Source organism: Macaca nemestrina, chromosome 17 (genome assembly GCF_043159975.1).
Source record: "Macaca nemestrina isolate mMacNem1 chromosome 17, mMacNem.hap1, whole genome shotgun sequence".
NCBI lineage: Eukaryota > Metazoa > Chordata > Mammalia > Primates > Cercopithecidae > Macaca > Macaca nemestrina.
In genome coordinates this window covers 68,438,739-68,461,520 of record NC_092141.1, presented here as the reverse complement: position 1 = coordinate 68,461,520, position 22,782 = coordinate 68,438,739, and the positions used below count along the sequence as shown (strand labels likewise).

Below are 22,782 nucleotides of genomic sequence, written 5' to 3'. Positions count from 1 at the left end.
TTTAGAAAGACAGTTGTGGCTGGGTGCAGTGACACACCTGTAATCCCAGCACTTTGGGAGGCAGAGGCGGGCGGATCTCCTGAGGGTCAGGAGTTGAAGACCAGACTGGCCAACGGGGTGAAACCCCGTCTCTGCTAAAAATACAAAAATTAGCTGGGCATGGTGGTGTGCGCCTGTAGTCCCAGCTACTCGGGAGGCTAAGACAGGAGAATTGCTTGAACCTGGGAGACAGAGCTGCAGTCAGCTGAGATCGTGGTACTGCGCTCCAGCCTAGGCAACAGAGAGAGACTCTTGTCTCAAAAAAAAAAAAAAAAAAAAAGAGAAGGAGGAAAGGAGAAGGAAGGAAGGAAGGTTAGTTGCTCATCACCCATTTTGTGAGATGTTGGAGTTAAGTTGGTAAACATATTTACACAAAAAAATACAAATAGTAAACAAGTGTAAGAGAAGTTTGGCTGGGCATGGTGGCTCACGCCTGTAATCCCAGCACTTTGGGAGGCTGAGGCGGGCAGAACACGAGGTCAGGAGATGGAGACCATCCTGGCTAACATGGTGAAACTCTGTCTCTACTAAAAATACCAAAAATTAGCCGGGCGTGGTTGCGCATGCCTATAGTCCCAGCTCTTCGGGAGGCTGAGGCAGGAGAATGGTGTGAACCTGGGAGGTGGAGGGTGCAGTGAGCTGAAATTGTGCCACAGAACTCCAGCCTGGGCGACAGTGAGACTCTGTCTCAATTAAAAAAAAAAAAGAGAAAGCCAGGCATGGTGACTCACGCCTGTAATCCCAGCACTTTGGAAGGCCAAGGCGGGCAGATCACGAGGTCAGGAGATCGAGACCAACCTGGCTAACACGGTGAAACCCCGTCTCTACTAAAAATACAAAAAATTAGCCGGGAGTGGTGGTGGGCGCCTGTAGTCCCAGCTACTCGGGAGGCTGAGGCAAGAGAATGGCATGAACCTGCGAGGTGGAGCTTGCAGTGAGCCGAGATTGTGCCACTGCACTCCAGCCTGGGCTACAGAGCCAGACTCTGTCTCAAAAAAAAATAAAGTTCATTTTTACTACTAGATCCCTTTGTAAATTAATGTTTTTTGGAAAGAGTATTCATTTAGATAAAGACTAGAAGGACATAAGGAAAACCAAAACATTTGTAAGTAGCTGTGATTATGGGGTTTTTTTGTGTGTTTGTTTCTTTTAACCCATTTATGTCTGAGATTGCAATTTTTTGAATTTGAAAAAATCAGACCTTGGCAATGATCTTGAGAAGTAGGATATAAATAACTCCCACATGCTTAGCGTTCCAATAATGGAACAATAGGCATACATGGGTTTTAATGTTATGGGCGTTTTGTTTTGTTTTGTTTTGTTTTTTGAGACAGAGTCTTGCTCTGTTGTCAGGCTGGAGTGCAGTGGCGCAGTCTCGACTCACTGCAACCTCTGCCTCCCTACTTCAAGCCGTTCTCCTGCCTCAGCCTCCTGAGTAGCTGGGACTACAGGTGTGTGCCACCACACCCGGCTAATTTTTTTGTGTTTTTAGTAGAGACACGGTTTCACCATGTTGGCCAGACTGGTCTCGGTATCCTGACCTGGTGATCCATCCGCCTCAGCCTCCCAAAGTGCTGGGATTACAGGCGTGAGCCACCGCACCCAGCCGGGTTTTTTTTTTTCTTTTTTTTTGAGATGGAGTTTTGCTCTTTCCCAGGTGGAGTGCAATGGCACGATCTTGGCTCACTGCAACATCCGCCTCCCGGGTACAAGCCATTCTCCTGCCTCATTCTCCCGAGTAGCTGGGATTATGGGCACGCACCACCATGCCCGACTAATTTTGTGTTTTTAGTAGAGACAGGGTTTCACCATGTTAGCCAGGCCAGTCTCAAACTCCCGACCTCAGGCGATCCACCCACCTCAGCCTCCCAAGGTGCTGGGATTACAGGCGTGAGCCAGCGCGCCCGGCCTATTTTTTTCCCCACAGAGTTATATTAAGAGAAAGACCGGGCACAGTGGCTCATGCTCGTAATCTTAGTACTTTGGAAGGCCGAGGCAGGCAGATCACTTGAGCCCAGGAGTTGAGAACCAGCCTGGGTAACATGGCAAAACCTCTTCTCTACAAAAAATACAAAAATTAGCAAGGCATGGTGGCATGCAACTGTGGTCTCAGGTATTTGGGAAGCTCAGGTGAGAGGATCACCTGAATCTGGGGAGGTTGAGGCTGCAGTGAGCTGAGATCGTGTCGCTGCACTCCAGCCTGGATAACAAAGAGACCTTGTCTCCAAAAAAAAAAAAAAAAAAAAAAAAAAGGCCAGGTTCAGTGACTCACGCCTGTAATCCCAGCACTTTGGGAGGCCGAGGCAGGCAGATTACCTGAGGTCAGGAGTTCAAAACCAGCCTGGCCAACATGGTGAAAACCCCGTCTCTGCTAAAAATACAAAAATCAGCCGGGCGTAGTGGCTCATGCCTGCGATCCCAGCACTTTGGGAGGTGGAGGTTGCAGTGAGCTCCAAAGCAGGCGGATCATGAAGTCAGGAGATCGAGACCATCCTGGCTAACACGGTGAAACCCAGTTTCTACTAAAATATACAAAAAATTTAGCCGGGTGTGGTGGCGGGCGCCTGTAGTCCCAGCTACTCGGGATGCTGAGGCGGGAGAATGGCATGAACCTGGGAGGCGGAGCTTGCAGTGAGCCAAGATCGTGCCACTGCAGTCTAGCCTGGCTGACAAAGCAAGACTCTGTCTCAAAAAAAAAGATACACATTTATCTTTGTGGATGGAGATATAACAGATAAGTTCTAACTAATTGTATTTTCATAATTTTGGCTTATTGGAACAAATAGAAATTTCAGGCTTTAGGGAAAATCTGAGCCTGCAGAGAATTTGTGGATGGAATCATGGAGTTCTGTGTTGGAAACCTGGCTTAAATCACCGTTTAAAGATTTTATATTATTTACTTCTTGTTTTGAGGTTCTATAACTTGTATATTCAATGAGAAAAGAGGTGGTGAGCTCAGTTGGGAAGCAGGACTAGACATGGGAGCTATACTGGAAATTCTATTGTGTTAGAGTCTCCCTCTTTCGCCCAGGCAGGAGTGCAGTGGTATGATCATAGCTCATTGCAGTCTTGAGCTCCCAGTTTCAAGTGATCCTCCTTCCTCAGCCTTTCAAAGTGCTGAGATTACAGGTGTGAGCCATTATGCTCAGCTGGATTCTTTTGTTTGTTTTGTTTTGTTTTGAGATGGAGTTTTGCTCTTGTTGCCCAGGCTGGAGGGCAGTGGTGCGATCTCAGCTCACTGCCACCTCCACCTCCCAGGTTCAAGCGATTCTCCTCCCTCAGCCTCCCAAATAGCTGGGATTACAGGCATGCACCACCACACCTGGCTGATTTTGTATTTTTAGTTAGTAGAGACAAGGTTTCTTCATGTTGGTCAGGCTGGTCTTGAACTCCCGACTTGAGGTGATCCACCCACCTCGGCTTCCCAAAGTGCTGGGATTACAGGCATGAGCCACCACGCCTGGCCTGGATTCTTCATATGTAAATCTTTTTGCTTCTTTGTTTATTTATTTTTTGAGGTTTCACTGTCACCTAGGCTGAAGTGCAGTGGCACGATCACAACTCACTGCAACCTCTACCTCTTGGGCTCAAGTGATTCTTTCACTTGAGCCTCCCGAGTAGCTGGGACCACAGGTGTTCATCACCATGCTAATTTTGGGGGATGTTGTTGTTGTTGTTGTTTGGTGAAGACTGGGTTTCACATGTTGCCCAGGCTGGTCTCAAACTCCTGAACTCAAGTGATCCCCCCTCCTTGGCCTCCCAAAGTCCTGGGATTACAGGCCTGAGCCACTGTGCTGGGCCATGTGTGTCTGTGTGTGCTTGTGTGTGTGTGTAAGAGGGTGTTGTTCTGTCTACCAGGTTAGACTGCATTGGCCACCACTGCCACCACACCCAGCTAATTTTTTTAAAATTTGGAAAGATAGGGTCTCACTATATTGCCCAGGCTTATATGCAAATCTTTATGCAGCTTCATGCCTGCACTTTTTTTTCCCCATTGGTCCTTTGGAAATTGTTCCAGTTTTTTTTCCCTGTATCTTTAAACAACAAAACAAAGCACTCTTTTAATTTACTATAAACACATGACATTCAGGAATTGTTTTAAATTTATTTTCTCGCCTTACGGATGACATTTGGCCAGAGGTATGCAGAGTTGCCAGAGCTTGATAATGAGCATAATTCATCTTGGAAACTTTTCTGTTTTGCTGTTTAATCCAGTACAGATACAGGTGTTTTCTTTCTGTGACTTTTTGTGAGCAGTTGTATCTGTAAATCACCTCCTATGGAGACTGGTGTTCCTGTGACTGAGAGCCAGCTGTTGGGTGTTTTAGCTAAACAGCTTGCTCCTGGTTAGCTGCTTAAATCCCCCTGAGAGGCGTATTGGCTGCTTCAGGGAATACAGCAGACGGGGTGAAGGTTTTTGCAAGACCTTTAGTGACCCACTTTCAATTTGCTGCAATTCTTCTGCTTTGGCTTTTTCCTATAGGTGCCAGAGTTCATCTGCTTCATGCTTTTACTACTGACTCATCTTCCTGTTGTATATTCTTGGACTGGTGACTTAAGAATCTTTAGGTCACCTGTTACATAGTTTCTCCTGCCACCTGTATGGGGAGGAGAAAACTGGTATTCAAACTGAAGCCTGTTTCCATCTTATTCTCATTGATTTTTATGGTACATAGAAAACTTTGTTTCTTTCTGAAAATAGCATTTTAGTGATTCATTGTTTTCTGTGGCAGGAAGCTTATGACCTGCTCTTTTCTTTTTCCTTTCCAGAGGGAATCTGGAAAAATTGCAATCAAAACATCATTTCTCTAAGAAAATTTTGGGTAACAGAAGCTCTGGACAACAGGTAAAGTGTATTTAAACTTAGGTGGTGCTGACAAATCATCTGTAATCTGCAGAAGTAAACTGGGAGAGGGAGGAAGACAAGTTAAAAGTTAAGTCTACTTTGTGTTGGGGTTCTATTGGAGATTTCCCATATATTACCTCATTTAGGTGTTTTTTTACCTGGATCCTGGATGTAGATCTGGGAATCTCAGAAAGAAACTATCCTTTAAAATGCTATTTTAAGTGGATTTGCTGTTGATTGAATTTAATGTCCTCACAATTCAGTTTGGCAATCATTTTTTAATGTCTGCCATAAATAAGGTACAGAAGTATAATTTGTAGATTCTGTTATATAGTAAAGGGGTATAATATTTATTGCAAAACCATTCACTGTGGGTTTCTAAGTGAAACCAAAATCTGGTATGCTATACAGTCTAGCTAGGGAAGATCTTCCTAGTTCCCTTCGTCTTTTTAGTTCTTAATGGTTGCCAGCAGTTTGTAGCTGTACCATCTTCTTAATCCCTTTTAGCACTTGTCTAAAATTTAAGTTTCCTAATAAGTCACCCCTTCACAGTGGAGTCTAGCCAAGGTGTCCCCTTCATGTTCTCCGTGGTGGTTTTTCTGTGATTGGACCGAATAACTATACCTGTGTGTTTTTTTAATCTCTATCTCACAAAATTCTGAAGGTCTCATGAAATAATAGTATGTGTAAAGAACCTGGGTATGGCCAGGCATGGTGGCTCACACCTGTAATCCCAGCACTTTGAGAGGCCAAGGCAGGAGGATCACCTGTGGTCAGGAGTTCGAGACCAGCCTGGCCAACATGGTGAAACCTCATCTCTACTAAAAATACAAAAATGGTGGTGCATGCCTGTAATCCCAGCTACTCGGAGGCTGAGGCACAAGAATCACTTGAGCACAGGAGGCAGAGGTTGCAGTGAGCCAAGATCACGCCACTGCACTGCAGCCTGGGTGAAAGAGGGAAACTGTCTCAAAAAAAAAAAAAAAAAAAAAAAAAAAAAGAACCGAGGTCTGAGAAATACATCTTGATAAATAGTAGCTACAAGTTTACCTTTCAAACCAGAGGAGATGTGAAAGTAATCCATACTCTCTAGGACCTTGTAGGGCCAACAGGTGTTGACTGAGGTGAATTGACCTGCCTGAAGATAGTGGAGAGTGAGATGCTATTTATTCTTTTTTTTTTTGAGATGGAGTCTTGCTCTGTTCAAGTGATTCTCCTGCCTCAGCCTCCTGAGCAGCTGGGATTACAGGCACACACCACCGTGCCCGGGTAATTTTTGTATTTTTATAGAGACGGAGTTTCACCATGTTGACCAGGCTGGTCTTTAACTCCTGACCTCAAGTAATCTGCCTGCCTTGGCCTCCCAAAGAGCTGGGATTACAGGCGTGAGCCATCGCACCCAACCGAGATGCTGTTTATTCTAACATTTGTTCCACTGTGAACCTTGAAGTTAGATTTCAAGTATTCAAAGTAGTAGTTCCTGGAGATATCATAAATTAATAATTAAATTAAGATTTAATATATTTGTTGATTTTCTTTTGGTATTTTTCCACTTTTATCAGGGCATACCAATTCAATCACCATGAGTTGGAGCTTCCTGACTCGCCTGCTAGAGGAGATTCACAACCATTCCACATTTGTGGGGAAGATCTGGCTCACTGTTCTGATTGTCTTCCGGATTGTCCTTACAGCTGTAGGAGGAGAATCCATCTATTATGATGAGCAAAGCAAATTTGTGTGCAACACAGAACAGCCGGGCTGCGAGAATGTCTGCTATGATGCGTTTGCACCCCTCTCCCATGTACGCTTCTGGGTGTTCCAGATCATCCTGGTGGCAACTCCCTCTGTGATGTACCTGGGTTATGCTATCCACAAGATTGCCAAAATGGAGCACGGTGAAGCAGACAAGAAGGCGGCTCGGAGCAAGCCCTATGCAATGCGCTGGAAACAACACCGGGCCCTGGAAGAAACAGAGGAGGATAACGAAGAGGATCCTATGATGTATCCAGAGATGGAGTTAGAAAGTGATAAAGAAAATAAAGAGCAGAGCCAACCCAAACCTAAGCATGATGGCCGACGACGGATTCGGGAAGATGGGCTCATGAAAATCTATGTGCTGCAGTTGCTGGCAAGGACCGTGTTTGAGGTGGGTTTTCTGATAGGGCAGTATTTTCTATATGGCTTCCAAGTCCACCCGTTTTATGTGTGCAGCAGACTTCCTTGCCCTCATAAGATAGACTGCTTTATTTCCAGACCCACTGAAAAGACCATCTTCCTTCTGATAATGTATGGTGTTACAGGCCTTTGCCTCTTGCTTAACATTTGGGAGATGCTTCATTTAGGGTTTGGGACCATTCGAGACTCACTAAACAGTAAAAGGAGGGAACTTGAGGATCCGGGTGCTTATAATTATCCTTTCACTTGGAATACACCATCTGCTCCCCCTGGCTATAACATTGCTGTCAAACCAGATCAAATCCAGTACACCGAACTATCCAATGCTAAGATCGCCTACAAGCAAAACAAGGCCAACACAGCCCAGGAACAGCAGTATGGCAGCCATGAAGAGAACCTCCCAGCTGACCTGGAGGCTCTGCAGCGGGAGATCAGGATGGCTCAGGAACGCTTGGATCTGGCAATTCAGGCCTACAGTCACCAAAACAACCCTCATGGCCCCCGGGAGAAGAAGGCCAAAGTGGGGTCCAAAGCTGGGTCCAACAAAAGCACTGCCAGTAGCAAATCAGGGGATGGGAAGACCTCCGTCTGGATTTAATCCTGGCGGGCTTAAAACCTGTGCTTTTCATAGTTTATGGTAAGCAGCAGCTCACTGAATAATGACTTCCATTGAGTAAACATTTGGCTCTGGTTATCTTCAGGGATGCTGTTGGCTCATGATCCAAGCTCAGGGGACTCTGGAGGCGGGGCTGGGCTGAGGGGGAGAAACGGAAACACAGTGTTCCTGGGCACATGTTCTTAGCAATAATACAGTTGCAGAACTTTACATTTGTGTCTTCCAGATCTGGAGAAGAACAGGCATATTTAAATCATTCTTGTTGAACAGTTTTTGTATGTACAGTATTATGGTACTTTTTTTTTAGTATGAGAACTTTTTTTGTATTTGTACATTGAACTGCTGTAGTTATACTTTTATATTAAAGGGGGAAAAGTCCTTATAAGTAATGCCTATTAGGCTAGTGCTATTACTTTGTTCAGCAAATTCTACCCTGGCTTTAGAGTTTTTAATAGATGCTACACCTAATAAAAGTGCCTCTCATATTGCAGGAATGATTTCAGATGTGTAAGGAGACTGAAGAGGAGATACCAGTTTTTAGTCTTGGAAAGCGAGTTCACAGTATAAGGAGGTTGAGATCTTTCTTTTACATGAGAAATCTTTGAATCTCATTCATGCAATCAGAGTTGTAGCCAGTTTTTGAAAACCTTATTTTCAAAGGAAATAAATGATTCACTGTAGGATTCCTTTAAATATCAAGCATCACCAGTATATGCTTTGACGGTGTGTGTATATAACTTAAAGTTCTTTCAAAAGCCTGATACAGAAATGTGTCCCCAGTTTGGTAGCAATGTGGAAAACCTGGCTTGAGATGATGTGGAGCTGTCCCTCAGAAAACAAAGCCATGCCTGGAATCCCTAATAGGATGCTTAGTTGTGAACCTGTTTGATTTGCCTTAAACCTCTATCCAGAAACCTGCCCGCTTCTCTCCCTCTGGTTAAGAAGCCAGTGGTGGATATTTTCTTTGTTAACATTAGAAATGCAAACATTCCTTTGTCAACCAAGAATACTCAAAGCTACTTGTATTGGAAATGGCAGAAGGCTTAAATCCAAATTTCTTATTTTTTATAATTTACCACAGAACTTTTGTGATTAAACATATTCTGCCAGTGGAGGTTTATACCTGAAAGGTCATGAAGTCCTCTGTAAATAGACCTAAAGAGAAGTGCAGTATTTATTCCTTGTAGGCATAATGTGTTTGTCACTGACAAGCATTCATGTTCATCCCACTAGTCTTTTATCGCAGTCTTTTATCGTCATTTTCAACCTTATGTTGCAGAGCTTTGCTTTCTCATCATGTTCTCATTGTCTTAAATTTTGTGAGCTTCTGAGAAAGAGCTTGGTAAAGGTTTAAAGGGGCCTTCGTTCCACCAGGGAGCATTTTATTTGTGCGTCTCACCCTTTTCTAACGAAAGCTATTGTAAGCCACCTCTGACTTGGAAATTCTGAAAGTATGAATATTTTTTATATCTTAATTGTAAAATGCCAGTTCTCCATTATTTAGATGAACACTAGAACACTGCACCCTTTGTGCAGTGTTTTTCTTTGTTTCTCCATTACATTCCTACCCCCACCAAGAAAATAAACTTAAGGAAATTTTTTTTGAGACAGGGTCTCCCTCTTTCACCCAGGCTGGAGTGCAGCAGCATGATCCCAGCTCACTGCAGCCTCTGCCTCCCAGGCTCAAGCGATCATTCTACCTCAGCCCCCTGATGAGCTGGGACTACAGGCACGTGCCACCATACTCGGCTAATTCTTTTTAAAAAATTTTTTTTTGTAGAGATGAGGTCTCACTATGTTGCCCAGGCTGGTCTTGAACTTTTGGGTTCAAGTGATCCTCCCGCCTCAGCCTCTCAAAGTGTTAGTATTATAGGCATGAGCCACCATACCCAGCCTAGAAAATTTAGCCTTATCTTTTAGCCATTCATTTACTTTTATTTGCTTTTAAAAAAAAACAAAAAACTTTAAATTTTAGCCCAGAGAAGCACCTCAGGAACTCTAAACATCTTAAGCAAAAATTAAACTCAAAGGAGACTGAAGGAGAAGTTTCAGAAAGTAATACACATGTATATCATGGGTAATTAATAGACATGCACAGCTTCCTTCAAATCAAATGCTTAATAAGGAAATTCATATAATTCCAAGAAAACAGGCAAAATTTTGAATACATAAGCCTAGGTAAGATAAAGAACTACCAGTTAATTCTTACGTCAATGGAGCTTCAAGCAGGTTTTTTAATTGAAGGACAAAACATGTCCATACATTTGTGTTATCTATTCAGAGCCTGAGGGAGAAGACAGTGGTTTTGCCAGTGGAAAGGTTGGGGATTTGAGAATGATACAGAGGGAAGGAGTCAAGCAGAAATGCCAGGAAGAACCAGGCAAAGACATTTGGCGCCAGAAGCATCCACTTAGTTTCTATGAAGAGTGCCCCTGGTGTTTCATCTTGGCCTGTTCTGATGAGAATGTTACCTTTTGTGTCTGGATAACTCGTCAGCTTCTTAAAGTACATATAAAGATACTCTGTCACCTCCCCACATGCACACACTTTTAAAATCTATTTTTATTCTCTTGCTAAAGTTGTAATTATGTCAAGAATTTTCTAGCTCTAACTGCCTTCTTAGTACATATCTTTCTGCCTTTAAAGCATATGAGTTTGCCAAAGTCATTTTCCCCTAATGACATATTGTGAACTTACATTAAGAAAATGGGCCAGGCGTGGTGGCTCATGCCTGTAATCCCAGCATTTTAGGAGGCCCAGGCTGGCGGATCACCTGAGGTCAGGAGTTCAAGACCAGACTGGCCAACATGGTGAAACTCCGTCTCTACTAAAAATACAAAAATTAGCCAGGCGTGCTGGGTGGACTCCTGTAATCCCACCTACTTGGGAGGTTGAGGCAGAAGAATTGCTTGAACCCAGGAGGCAGAGGTTGCAGTGAGCTGAGATCACACCATTTCACTCCAGCCTGGAAGACAGAGTGAGACTCTGTCTCAAAAAAAAAAAAGAAAGAAAATGAGCCTATTCATGTCTGCCTAACCCATTGGTGGGGTCTGCATTGAATCTCTAAGAATATTGTTCTGAAACATGCAGGTGGGGTTTGTATAAAAAGCCTGTCCAACATTTAGTTCCCCACCCCATCAGAATCATACTGTTTTGAATTGCCATATAAGACATGCTCCATCATGACACTTGCTTCTACTCCAAATATAAGTTGAGTTCTTAGTCCTTCACCTGCTAGAATCAGGATACAATCAACATGATTATGTTCCTTAACACACTTTGATTTATGCAGATGTGGTGTGTCCTTTGCTCTTCATTTTTCTCTTAAGATGGAGTCTTGCTCTTGTCGCCCAGGCTGGAATGCAGTGGCGTGATTTCAGCTCACTGCAACCTCCGCCTCCTGGGTTCAAGCGATTCTCCTGCCTCAGCCTCCCGAGCAGCTAGGATTACAGGCGCCGTCATCATACCCGGCTAATTTTTTTTGTATTTTTAGTAGAGACAGGGCTTCACCATGTTGGCCGGGCTGGTCTTGAACTCCTGACCTTGTGATCTGCCCACCTCAGCTTCCCAAAGTGCTGGGATTACAGGCGTGAGCCACCGTGCCCGGCCTGCTCTTCTTAAAACCCGTTATTCAGAAGAGATTTGTAAAAGAAATACGCTTTTTTTTTTTTTTTTTGGTTAATTCAAACTTGAGGGGAAAATTAGCATTTTCCCCTAAAGAAATGTTAATGTTCATTTTGTGGCTTTGTTTTTGCTTATTTAGTTTTGCCTGTTTCTTTATGTGTTCATTTAAAGCCACAAGTATGTTACATCATTTTAAGTCAGTTTTTCTGGGGATTTTCCTCGACTAATGTCTATAGAATTATTTACTCTTGATACAAATGAACTTTGCCATCCAGAATGATTCTCAGTTTCGGACTTCCACATAATGTGTTTTTTTTTTGGAAGGACATCTGTATCTTTAAAGGGGAAAAAATCAGTATTAGGTACTTTATTAACTCATTTATTCATGATATGAAATTAGGCAGATCACTTTACTTTTCCAAGGTTCAGGAGCCATGTACCTCTCAAAAGTGTTACGAAGTGGTTAGAAAAGGCCTCTGGTAAAAGGTGTTCAAGGACCAACCATTATTGGTCACTTGTTTGAACTTGGCGCTTAAAAAACAAGTTGGACTGTGACACTTGGTGCTGTTTATCACAGACATCAGTGATGGTCTGAAACACTCTTTAGCAGTTTATACCAAGAATGGATTTAATTTGTTATCAGTTACACCCATGATTTACTCGTTCAGCTTGTACAAGTCCATACTTCATGCTTTCTGTCTCATTTAAGAGACAGTCCACTTCTAAAAATAACATCAATAGTTGATGATACGTTTTTGGCTAGCCAGCTTTCTGTAAAAGGCAAGAATGTTAGACATGCACAGTTTCCTTCAAATCAAATGTTTAATAAGATACTTCAGGAAACGCCTTTTTAAAAATCAAAGGTTTTGGCCAGGAGTGGTGGCTCATGCCTGTAATTGCAGCACTTTGGGAGGCCAAGGCGGGCGGATCATGAGGTCAGGAGTTTGAGACCAGCCTGGCCAACATGGTGAAACCCCATCTCTACTAAAAATAACAAAAATTAGCCGGGCGTGGTGGTGGGTGCCTGTAGTCCCAGCTACTCAGGGGGCTGAGACGAGAATCGCTTGATCCCAGGAGGTGGAGGTTGCAGTGAGCCGAGATTGCGTCATTGCACTCCAGCCTGGGCAACGAGTGAATCTCTCTCTCAAAAATAATAATAACAAAGTCCTGGCATGCAGTTTGGAAATAAAATTTAAACTCATCTATATATAATAAATATGTAATAATTCACAGTCACCATCAAATGTTGGAATCATTGAATTGCATAATTGTACTCATTCCGACCACATCATGAAGAGTTTAAAGATTTGTATTTGGCCGGGCACGGTGGCTCAAGCCTGTAATCCCAGCACTTTGGGAGGCCGAGACGGGCGGATCACGAGGTCAGGAGATCGAGACCCATCCTGGCTAACACAGTGAAACCCCGTCTCTACTAAAAAATACAAAAAACTAGCCGGGCGAGGTGGCGGGCGCCTGTAGTCCCAGCTACTCGGGAGGCTGAGGCAGGAGAATGGCATAAATCCGGGAGGCGGAGCTTGCAGTGAGCCGAGATCCGGCCACTGCACTCCAGCCTGGGCGACAGAGCGAGACTCCGCCTCAAAAAAAATAAATAAATAAAATAAAATAAAGATTTGTATTTGCTGTTGTCCCTATGTAGTTCTATCGATGTTTGGTTTTGTTTTTTGGAGTTTGTTTTGAGAAAGGATCTGTTGCCTAGGCTGGAGTGCAGCGGCATAATCTCAACTCACTACAGCCTGGACCTCCTGGGCTCAAGCAGTCCTCCCACTTCAGCTTCCCAAGTAGCTGGGCTGCAAGTGCTCACCACCACACCTTGCTAATTTTTGTATTCTTTGTAGAGACAGGGATCTCTTTGTTGCCCAGGCTGGTCTCAAACTCCTGGACCCAAGCAATCCTCCTGTCACAGCCTCCCAAGGTGCTGGGATTACAGGCATGAGCCACTGTGCCCAGCCTGTTTTTAATAATGATATTAAGTGAGTTTGGTTCCTGTGTTATTAATCAACGTTAATAATCGTACTTTTTTTTGTTTTTTTTAAAAGAAACCATGGTATTCTAAAATCCAGGAGTCCAAATAAAAGAAAGTTCTCGGCTGGTGTGGTGGCTAACGCCTGTAATCCCAGCACTTTGAGAGGCTGAGGTGGGTGGATCACTAGAGGTCAGGAGTTTGAAATAAGCCTGGCCAACATGGTAAAACCCCCTCTACTAAAAATACAGAATTTAGCTGGTCATGGAGGTGCACGTCCCAGCTACTCGGGATGTTGAGGCATGAGAATTCCTTGAACCCAGAAGGCAGAGGTTGCTGTGAGCCAAGATTGTGCTACTGCACCCCAGCCTGGGCGACAGAGTAAGACTGTCGCCAAAAAAAAAGGAAAAAAGTGCACCAGTGCAGTTTCTGCAGAGATAAGTAATAGTTCTGGCTGGGTGTGGTGGCTCATGCCTGTAATCCCAACACTTTAGGAGGCCAAGGCAGGTGGATCACATGAGGTCAGGAGTTCGAGACCAGCCTGGCCAACGTGGCAAAACTGTCTCTACTAAAAATATAAAAATTAGGTATGGTGGCACGTGCCTGTAATCCCAGGTACTTGGGAGACTAAGGCATGAGATGAGAATCTCTTGAACCCGGGAGGTAGAGGTTGCAGTGAGCTGAGATTGCACCACTGCACTCCAGCTTGGGTGACGGAGTGAGACTCAAAAGGTACTAGTTCTGCATTTCAGATTTGGCTTGTTGAACCAGGCTATATGCTTCCAAGATTTAAAATGTTTTTCTGTATTATACTCTCAATTGTGTTTTCAAAAATATCTTACAGAAATCACTACCTCAGGCACTAAGTGTTATGACGTGGGTAGCATATTGATATCGAAAACTTAGCTAGGACTTCCAGCCTTTTAAGATAATTTAAATGTAAAATTAAATGGTTAACCAGCAATCTAATGTCATGTGGTGTGCAGTTTGGATATTGCATGAACAGCTAAGGAATCACCTGTTCTAGTGCCAAAGATCACTCATTGCTAATTTTGTTCTGTACAGCTTATGTAAAACTTTCATGGTGGAGACAGACTCTGTGCTCAGGGCCTTGTCTCTAGGAAGATTTTGTCAATTCCAAATACAGTTTTGAAGATTCTTTTGTGGTTTGTGCTTCCTTTCTCAGAATTCGAAACCAACTGAAAATCAGCTGCCAGGAAATGTCATGTTGAGGATTTTACCCTATTCATATAAAATAATACCCAAGACTTAGTGATATACACAGGAAACCTAATATGAAAATCTCTTCCTCATACATTTCACCTGTAAGTTGATCTTGGTGGGAATACTTGAGCAGAGAAATTTCCAACTAAAGGTTTGGGCGTAAAAGATGCCTTTTTTTCAGAGCTGATTTGAAGCTCTTCTGGGACTACTGTGGCTAAATAGGTCAGCATATTTGTGGCGTCGCAATCTGGAGAATATAGGTAGCCTGGTGGGGGAGGCTGGGGTCTAAGCTCAGAAGCTGGGAATGCACCCTTGACATCCCTTGGTTCTGGAGGCCTTTCCTGGAGCGCCTTCTGCAAGGGACCCTTTGCGGCAGCAGAGTGAGCAGTGTCATTGGAAAGCCTAATCCACCTCCTGAGAAGGAAACAGCAATGCCCTTTTGTTCCTTCAGACATGGGATAGCTGACTGGTAGGTCACAAACAGCTCACCCTCAGCAGCGCAGATTGTAGACTGGTCAGCCAACCATATTTGGTAATGAACTTGTGAGCTGTTTGAAAGCTATTGGAGCAGTTAAATCACTCTGGATCTGTTAGTTTTGAAAGCAGATTCTTTGGCAGATAAATCAGTACGGAGACTAATACCTGAAAAAGGTACTGGCATCAAATATGTTTTCTTTGCTACACAGAGTTTGAAAACTGTTTTTAAGGTTTTAAGGGCTTATATGATACTTTTAGGGTTTGTTTCCTTTAGATATCTCCCGTTGGAAGCAGGTTACACAGGGGCATGAAGAACATGGAAGTGGAGGCAAAGTTGGGAACAGAATCCAGGTCTATACAATCCAGTATCCTTTGTTCTTGCAAGAGGCGGGTCCAGAAGCAGCTGTTAGCGGGTGCTCACAAGGGTTTGGGGGCATCTTTGCTGGGTGGACCTTGTATCTGTCTATTACAATACTTTCTCAAAATGTAACCATTGGACCATAGGACTACTTGTTAGAAGTAACAGGAATGTGGCCGGGCGCGGTGGCTCAAGCCTGTAATCCCAGCACTTTGGGAGGCCGAGACGGGCGGATCACGAGGTCAGGAGATCGAGACCATCCTGGCTAACACGGTGAAACCCCGTCTCTATTAAGAAATACAAAAAACTAGCCGGGCGAGGTGGCGGGCGCCTGTAGTCCCAGCTACTCGGGAGGCTGAGGCCGGAGAATGGCGTGAACCCGGGAGGCGGAGCTTGCAGTGAGCTGAGATCCGGCCACTGCACTCCAGCCTGGGCGACAGAGCGAGACTCCGTCTCAAAAAAAAAAAAAAAAAAAAAAAGAAGTAACAGGAATGCTATTAAAATATAGATTTTTAGGCCGAGGCGGGCAGATCACGAGTTCAGGAGATCGAGACCATCCTGGCTAACACAGTGAAACCCCGTCTCTACTAAAAATGCAAAAAAATTAGCCGGCCGTGGTGGTGGGCGCCTGTAGTCCCAGCTACTTGGGAGGCTGAGGCAGGAGAATGGTGTGAACCCAGGAGGCGGAGCTTATAATGAGCCGAGATTGTGCCACTGCACTCCAGCCTGGACAACAGAGCAAGACTCCGTCTCTAAATACTATATATACATGCATATATATATATATATATATATATATATATATATATAGAGAGAGAGAGAGAGAGAGAGAGAGAGAGAGAGAGAGAGTGATACAGATATATAGATTCCTAGTCTGGGCAACATAGTGAGACCCTGTCTGTACAAAAAAAAAGGAAAAAACTAGCTGGGCATGGTAGTACTCACCTGTAGTCTGAGCTCCTTGGGAGGCTGAGGCAGGAAGATCGGTTGACCGCCGAGGTGGAGGCTGCAGTGAGCCGTGGTTGCACCACTGCACGCCACCCTGGATGACAGAGCGAGAGCAAAACCCTGTCTGTCTCTCTCTCTGTATATGTGTGTGTGTGTGTGTGTGTCTGTCTGTGTATATTCCTTAGATCCATTGCAGACCTAAATAATCAGAACTAACAAGTTCTCTGGGTGATTCATTTTTAAAAAATCTTTTATTAGCCAGGCGCGGTGGCTCACGCCTGTAATCCCAGCACTTTGGGAGGCCAAGGCAGGCGGTTCATGAGGTCAGGAGGTCGAGACCACGGTGAAACCCCATCTCTACTAAAAATACAAAAAATTAGCCGGGCGCGGTGGTGGGCGCCTGTAGTCCCAGCTACTCAGGAGGCTGAGGCAGGAGAATGGCGTGAACCCGGGAGGCAGAGCTTGCAGTGAGCCGAGATCGCGCCACTGCACTCCAGCCTGGGCGACAGAGCCAGACTCTATCTCAAAAAAAACAAAAAAAACAAAAAAAAAACAACCTTTTATTAAGATATAATTTACATGGAGTAAAACTGTTGTATAGTTAGAAATGCATACAGTTAAGTAACCAAACCAGAAAGATGCAGAATAGTTGCATTACCCCCAAATTATCTGGTGATTCTTATGTACATTATAGTTTGAAAACCACTCATTTTTTAAAAATTGAAGTAGGCTGGGCATGGTGTCTCACGCCTGTAATCCCAGCACTTTGGGAGGTCGAGGTGGGCGGATCACAAGGCCAGGAGATCCAGACCATCCTGGCTAACACAGTGAAACCCTGTCTCTACTAAAAATACAAAAAAATTAGCCAGGAGTGTTGGCAGGCTCCTGTAGTCGCAGCTACTGGGAAGGCTGAGGCAGGAGAATGGCGTGAACCCAGGAGGCGGAGCTTGCAGTGAGTAGAGATCACACCACTGCACTCCAGCCTGGGCAACAGAGTGAGACTCCATCTCAAAAAAAAAAAAAAAAAAAAAAAAAAAGGTTTGAAGTAGCCAAAATAAAAGGGGAAAGAGAATTGTTTTGAATTACCTCCTCTGTTCAAGAAGGTTTAGACCTGGTATAGCATGTGAGTTTCATCTCATCAGTCAGCTCAGAATGACTGCTGGCTGCCTGGAGGGGAGGCCTACATAGAGGATCCAGGGACTCTTTTGGGTTCAGCCAAATAATCTTATCAGTGATTTTGAGGTTGGGGCAGGGTTGATGGAAGAGTGTGCCATCCCTGACTAGATGTTAAGCATATGTTTCAAAATATCTTGGATATGGGAGTGCTGGAAAGGGAAGAGGTGGTTCCTTTAAATGATACGGAAGGGGGTAAGGGAAGTGCTGCATAGAGGAGGGCATGGTTCCTGACTAGGGCTCCACCCCCACGGACCTAGGTGAGGACTGGCATTTCCTGCCCAAACGCTCCGCCCCCATCCCCTAGACCCTAGTAGGCAGACGCAGGCAGCTGGATGTCCAGAGGAACACACCAACAGGCACCGGTGCGCTGGCAGGCCACCGACCTGCAGAAGCAGAATAACATGGAGTTTGGCCTGGGCAGTCAGAGGAGAGCCCAGGCCGCCAAGCGGCCGGACTCCAGGGGAAGACCGTCTCCCTTCTGGCTCCCCCATCTGCTGAAAGCTACTTCCACTCAATAAAACCTTGCACTCATTCTCCAAGCCCACGTGTGGTCCAATTCTTCCAGTACGCCAAGGCAAGAACCTTGGGATACAGAAAGCCCTCTGTCCTTGCAATAAGGCGGAGGGCTAACTGAGCTAACACAAGCCGCCTATAGACGGCTAAAGTAAAAGAGCAAAACTAAAAGCACACACTGTAACATACGCCCACTGGGGCTTCAGTTATAAACATTCACCCCTAGACACTGCCTTGGGGTCAGAGCCCCACAGCCTGCCCATCTGTATGCTCCCCTAGAAGTTTGAGGTTTGAGCAGCAGGGCACTGAAGAAGTGAGCCACTCCCCCATCGCACACCCTGCAAGGGGACAAGGGAACTTTTCCTGTTTCATCATGAAATAATGAATTTAGTGGCTGGGAGGGGTGGCTCATGCCTGTAATCCCAGCACTTTAGGAGGCTGAGGCAGGTGGATCACGAGGTCAGGAGTTCCAAGACCAGCCTAGCCAAGATGGCGAAACCCCGTCTCTACTAAAAATACAAAAATTAGCTGGGTGCAGTGAAAGGTGCCTGAAATCCCAGCTACTCGGGAGGCTGAGGCAAGAGAATTGCTTGAACCTGGGGCGGGAGGGTGGAGGTTGCAGTGGCCGAGATCGCACCACTGCACTCCAGCCTGGGTGACAGAGTGAGACTCCATCTCAAAATAAATAAATAAATAAATAAATAAATAAATAAATAAATAAATAAATGAAATATGGATTTAGAACTTCTGGATCATGACTATGACTAGGCTCATGTGAAAAGAATCATCTCACCTTGTATGTAAGCAAGAATTAGTGTCATTACTTATAAATTTCTCCTCCCTACGTGTCATTACTTATAAATTTCTCCTCCCTACAGTTAATGACATCTTGGAGGAACTTAGAAACAGGAAGTGACTCAGGATTGGGAAGCACCAGGAAAAGAGCTGCTGACATGACATGGTGACAAGCATTCTTTGTCAATTGACTTTTTCTCCCACCCCCAGGATCCTAAGGAAATGGCACAGCATTTCCTTGCCCTGCCCTTGAGGTGCTATGCCTACTCTAAGCTAGCTAGGGGCTTGTGGAAGAAAAACCTAAGGAAGACCCCTGCTCATGCCTGGAGGAAAGAACTGACGACTTCATCTTCACCCTCAGCCAAACTGCCACAAGTATCCTTGTTTGCCTGGCTCTCCTGGGGCCATCACAGAGGGCTGGGGATGCTCAGAGCCTTAAACTCCAGGCAAGGCAGAACCAAGCAGCTGTTCATAAGCGATTTCAGTGCATGTCCAGTGACCCGAACGGGACCCGACCATGGGGAAAATGATACAGAACTAGATAGCTTTCTTTAAATTTTATTTTTAGTTTGTGTACTCCTATGGAAGTGTAATTTTATCTTTGTGCTGGAAACACTGAAAAGCACTGACAGGGAGCTCCTTTGGCCTGGCCCATTTTTTCTGAAAGCGCGTTGCAGCTGTGGCTTCTGCCCAGCAGGCAGAGACTGATGTTACATCCTGTACCCAGCTGCTGCTGGGAGAAGGGACAGACTCAGCCTCTGACTGCAGGGGGATCTGCAGGAAGATCGGGGAACCTGAAGACACTTTTAACTGCAAAAGCCCTGGAAATAGTAAGTGCAAACTGTCCAGTGGATTGTTGACTTCACATTCAAACCATCGGGAAGTGATTGAGACTGGAAGCGTCGACAAGGATCCGCAGGGTCTGGGACCAGAGACCAGCTTGTGATCCTGCTGTGGAGTGCTAGGGGTCTGCTCTGGGGAGGGGAATTTGGCCTAGAAGAGACATGGTATAAGGTGGGGACTGTTACAGTCATGCAACACTTAACATCAGGTGATTCTGTCATTGTACAAATATCATAGAGTGAACTCACACAAATTTACACAGCATAGCCTGCTACACCCGTAGGCTCTGTAGTATAACCTATTGCTCCTAGGCTGCAAACCCATGCAGTATGTTTCTTTATTGAATGCTGTAGACAATGGCACCACAATGGTATTTGTATATCTAGACATATCTGAACAAAAGGTACAGTGAAAGATAAAATATATACAGTATAAAATATTTTTTTAAAAGGCTGGGCATGGTGGCACACTCCTATAATCCCAGCACTTTGGGAGGCTGAGGCAGGAGGATCACTTGATCCCAGGAGTTCGAGACCAGCCTGGGCAACATGGCGAAAACCCATCTTGACAAAAAATACAAAAAGTAGCCGGGCATGGTGGTGGGCGCCTGTAATCCCAGCTACTCAGGAGACTGAGGCATGAGAATTGCTTTAACCCGGGAGGCGGAGGTTGCAGTGAGCCGGGATGGCACCACTGCACTCCAGCCTGGGTGACAGAGTGAGACACCATCTCAAACAAAAAAGAAAAGAAAATGTGGTCCATTGGCCCGGCACGGTGGCTCACGCCTGTAATCCCAGCACTTTGGGAGGCCAAGGCAGGTGGATCATGAGGTCAGGATATTGATACCATCCTGGCTAACACTGTGAAACCCCGTCTCTACTAAAAATACCAAAAAAAAAAAAAAAATTAGCTGGGCATGGTAGTGGGCACCTGTAGTCCCAGCTACTCGGGAGGCTGAGGCAGGAGAATGGTGTGAACCCGGGAGGCGGAGCTTGCAGTGAGCTGAGATTGCATCACTGCACTCCAGCCTGGGCGACAGAGCGAGACTCCATCTCAAAAAAAAAAAAAAGAAAGAAAGAAAATGTGGTCCATCCATACAATAGAAAGTTATTCAGCCTTGAAAGAAGGAAATCCTGACATCTGCTACAACATGAATGAGACTTGAAGACATTATACTGAGTGGATTAAGCCAGCCACAAAAAGACAGATACTGTGTGACCACTTATATGAGACTCAGAATAGTCAAAATCATGAAAACAACATAGAGTGGTGGTGGTCAGGGGCTGGAGGGAGTGGGGAACAGGCAGTTGTCAATGGGTGTAGAGTTTTAGTTTTGCAAGATGAAAAACTTCTAGGGATCTACTATACAACCATGTGCATATAGTTAATACCACTGAACTATACTTTTTTTTTTCTTTTAGAGACAGAGTCTCACTCTTTTGCCCAGGCTGGAGTGCCATGGTGTGATCCCGGCTCACTGCAACCTCAGCCTCCCGAGTAGCTGGGATTACAGGCGCCTGCCACAACGCCCAGCTAATTTTTGTATTTTTTAGTAGAGATGGGGTTTCGCCATGTTAGCCAGGCTGGTCTTGAACTCCTGACCTCAGGTGATCCGCCCACCTCGGCCTCCCACAGCACTGGGATGACAGGCTTGAGCCACCACGCCCGGCCTAAACTGTACTCTTGAACATTGAGAGAGTAAGTTTTGTATTATGTGTTTTTTACCACAATTTAAACATTTAAAAAACGTATTCAAACAAATAAAAGAATTTGGAGGCTCATGCCTGTCATCCCAGCACTTTGGGAGGCCAAGGCAGGCGGATCACCTGAGGTCAGGAGTTTGAGACCAGCCTTGTCAACATGGTGAAACCCCGTCTCCATTAAAACTACAAAAATTAGGCTGGCGTGATGGCGGGTGCCTGTGGTCCCAGCTACTTGGGAGGCTGAGGCAGGAGAATTGCTTGAACTCGGGAGGCGGAGGTTGCAGTGAGCCAAGATCATGCCACTGCACTCCAGCCTGAGTGACAGAGTGAGACATTCTTTTTTTTTTTTTTTTTTGAGACGGAGTTTCACTCTTGTTGCCCAGGCTGGAGTGCAATGACATGATCTCGGCTCACTGCAACCTCTGCCTCCTGGGTTCAAGCAGTTCTCCTGCCTCAGCTTCCTGAGTAGCTGGGATTACAAGCATGCGCCACCACGCCCGGCTAATTTTGTATTTTTAGTAGAGACAGAGTTTCTCCATGTTGGTCGGGCTGGTCTCGAACTCCCAACCACAGTTGATCCACCTGCCTTGGCCTCCCAAAGTCCTGGAATTACAGGCATGAGCCACTGCACCCGGCAACACTCTGTCTTAAAACAAACAAACAAACAAACAAGGGCCAGGTTTGGTGGCTCACGCCTGTAATCCCAGCATTTTGGAAGGCCGAGGCAGGCAAATCACAAGGCAGATCACCTGGGCAACAGAGGGAGACTCCATCTCAAAAAAAAGAAAAGAAAAGAAAATTAAGTGCCCCCATGCTCCTGAGTCTTCTCACTCCTCAAAGGTGACCACTGTTCAGTCTACCATTTCTTCCCAGAAATATCTGTGCATATACAAGCATATACATATGTCTTCTCTTTGCTTAGCGAACCATTTATTCAGCCAAATTACAATTATTGTCTTTGGTAATAGAGCTACAGGTCTCCAAATCCAAAATTGGTGGCACCAAAATTAGAGAACTTACTTTGTCTTGAAGAGAACACTTGCGAATTGACCAGGAACCCCTGCTGCCAGTGTACGTGAATTAGACTCTTCCATAAAGACTATAGCTAAGGTGCCAGAATACACATTTTGAAATGAACGTAGGCCATCTAAAGGCATTTTTAGCTTCTAAACATTAACTTTATGGGGGCATAATTTACAGAGAATAAATATACCTGTTTACAGTGCATATAGTTCAAGTAGTTTTTTTTGTTTTGTTTTGTTTTGTTTTGTTTTGTTTTGTTTTGAGAAAGGGTCTGCCGGACGCGGTGGCTCAAGCCTGTAATCCCAGCACTTTGGGAGGCCGAGACGGGCGGATCACGAGGTCAGGAGATCGAGACCATCCTGGCTAACATGGTGAAACCCCATCTCTACTAAAAATACAAAAAAAATTAGCCGGGCGAGGTGGCGGGCGCCTGTACTCCCA

At 45.0% G+C, this 22,782-nt stretch overlaps 1 protein-coding gene across 2 annotated transcripts in view; it reads left to right on the top strand.

Moving 5' to 3' along the window:
• LOC105468938 (gap junction protein gamma 1) overlaps positions 1 to 14,440 on the top strand; it is a 33,086-nt gene extending 18,646 nt beyond the window's left edge. For both annotated transcript variants that reach the window (XM_011719427.3, XM_011719433.2), the window contains exons 2-3: positions 4,810 to 4,885; positions 6,448 to 14,440. In XM_011719427.3, coding sequence (XP_011717729.1) covers positions 6,468 to 7,658 — 1,191 coding nt within the window. In that variant the 5' untranslated portion in view covers positions 4,810 to 4,885; positions 6,448 to 6,467 and the 3' untranslated portion in view covers positions 7,659 to 14,440. The remainder of the gene's footprint in view (positions 1 to 4,809; positions 4,886 to 6,447) is intronic.
• The last annotated feature ends 8,342 nt before the right edge of the window (positions 14,441 to 22,782 follow it).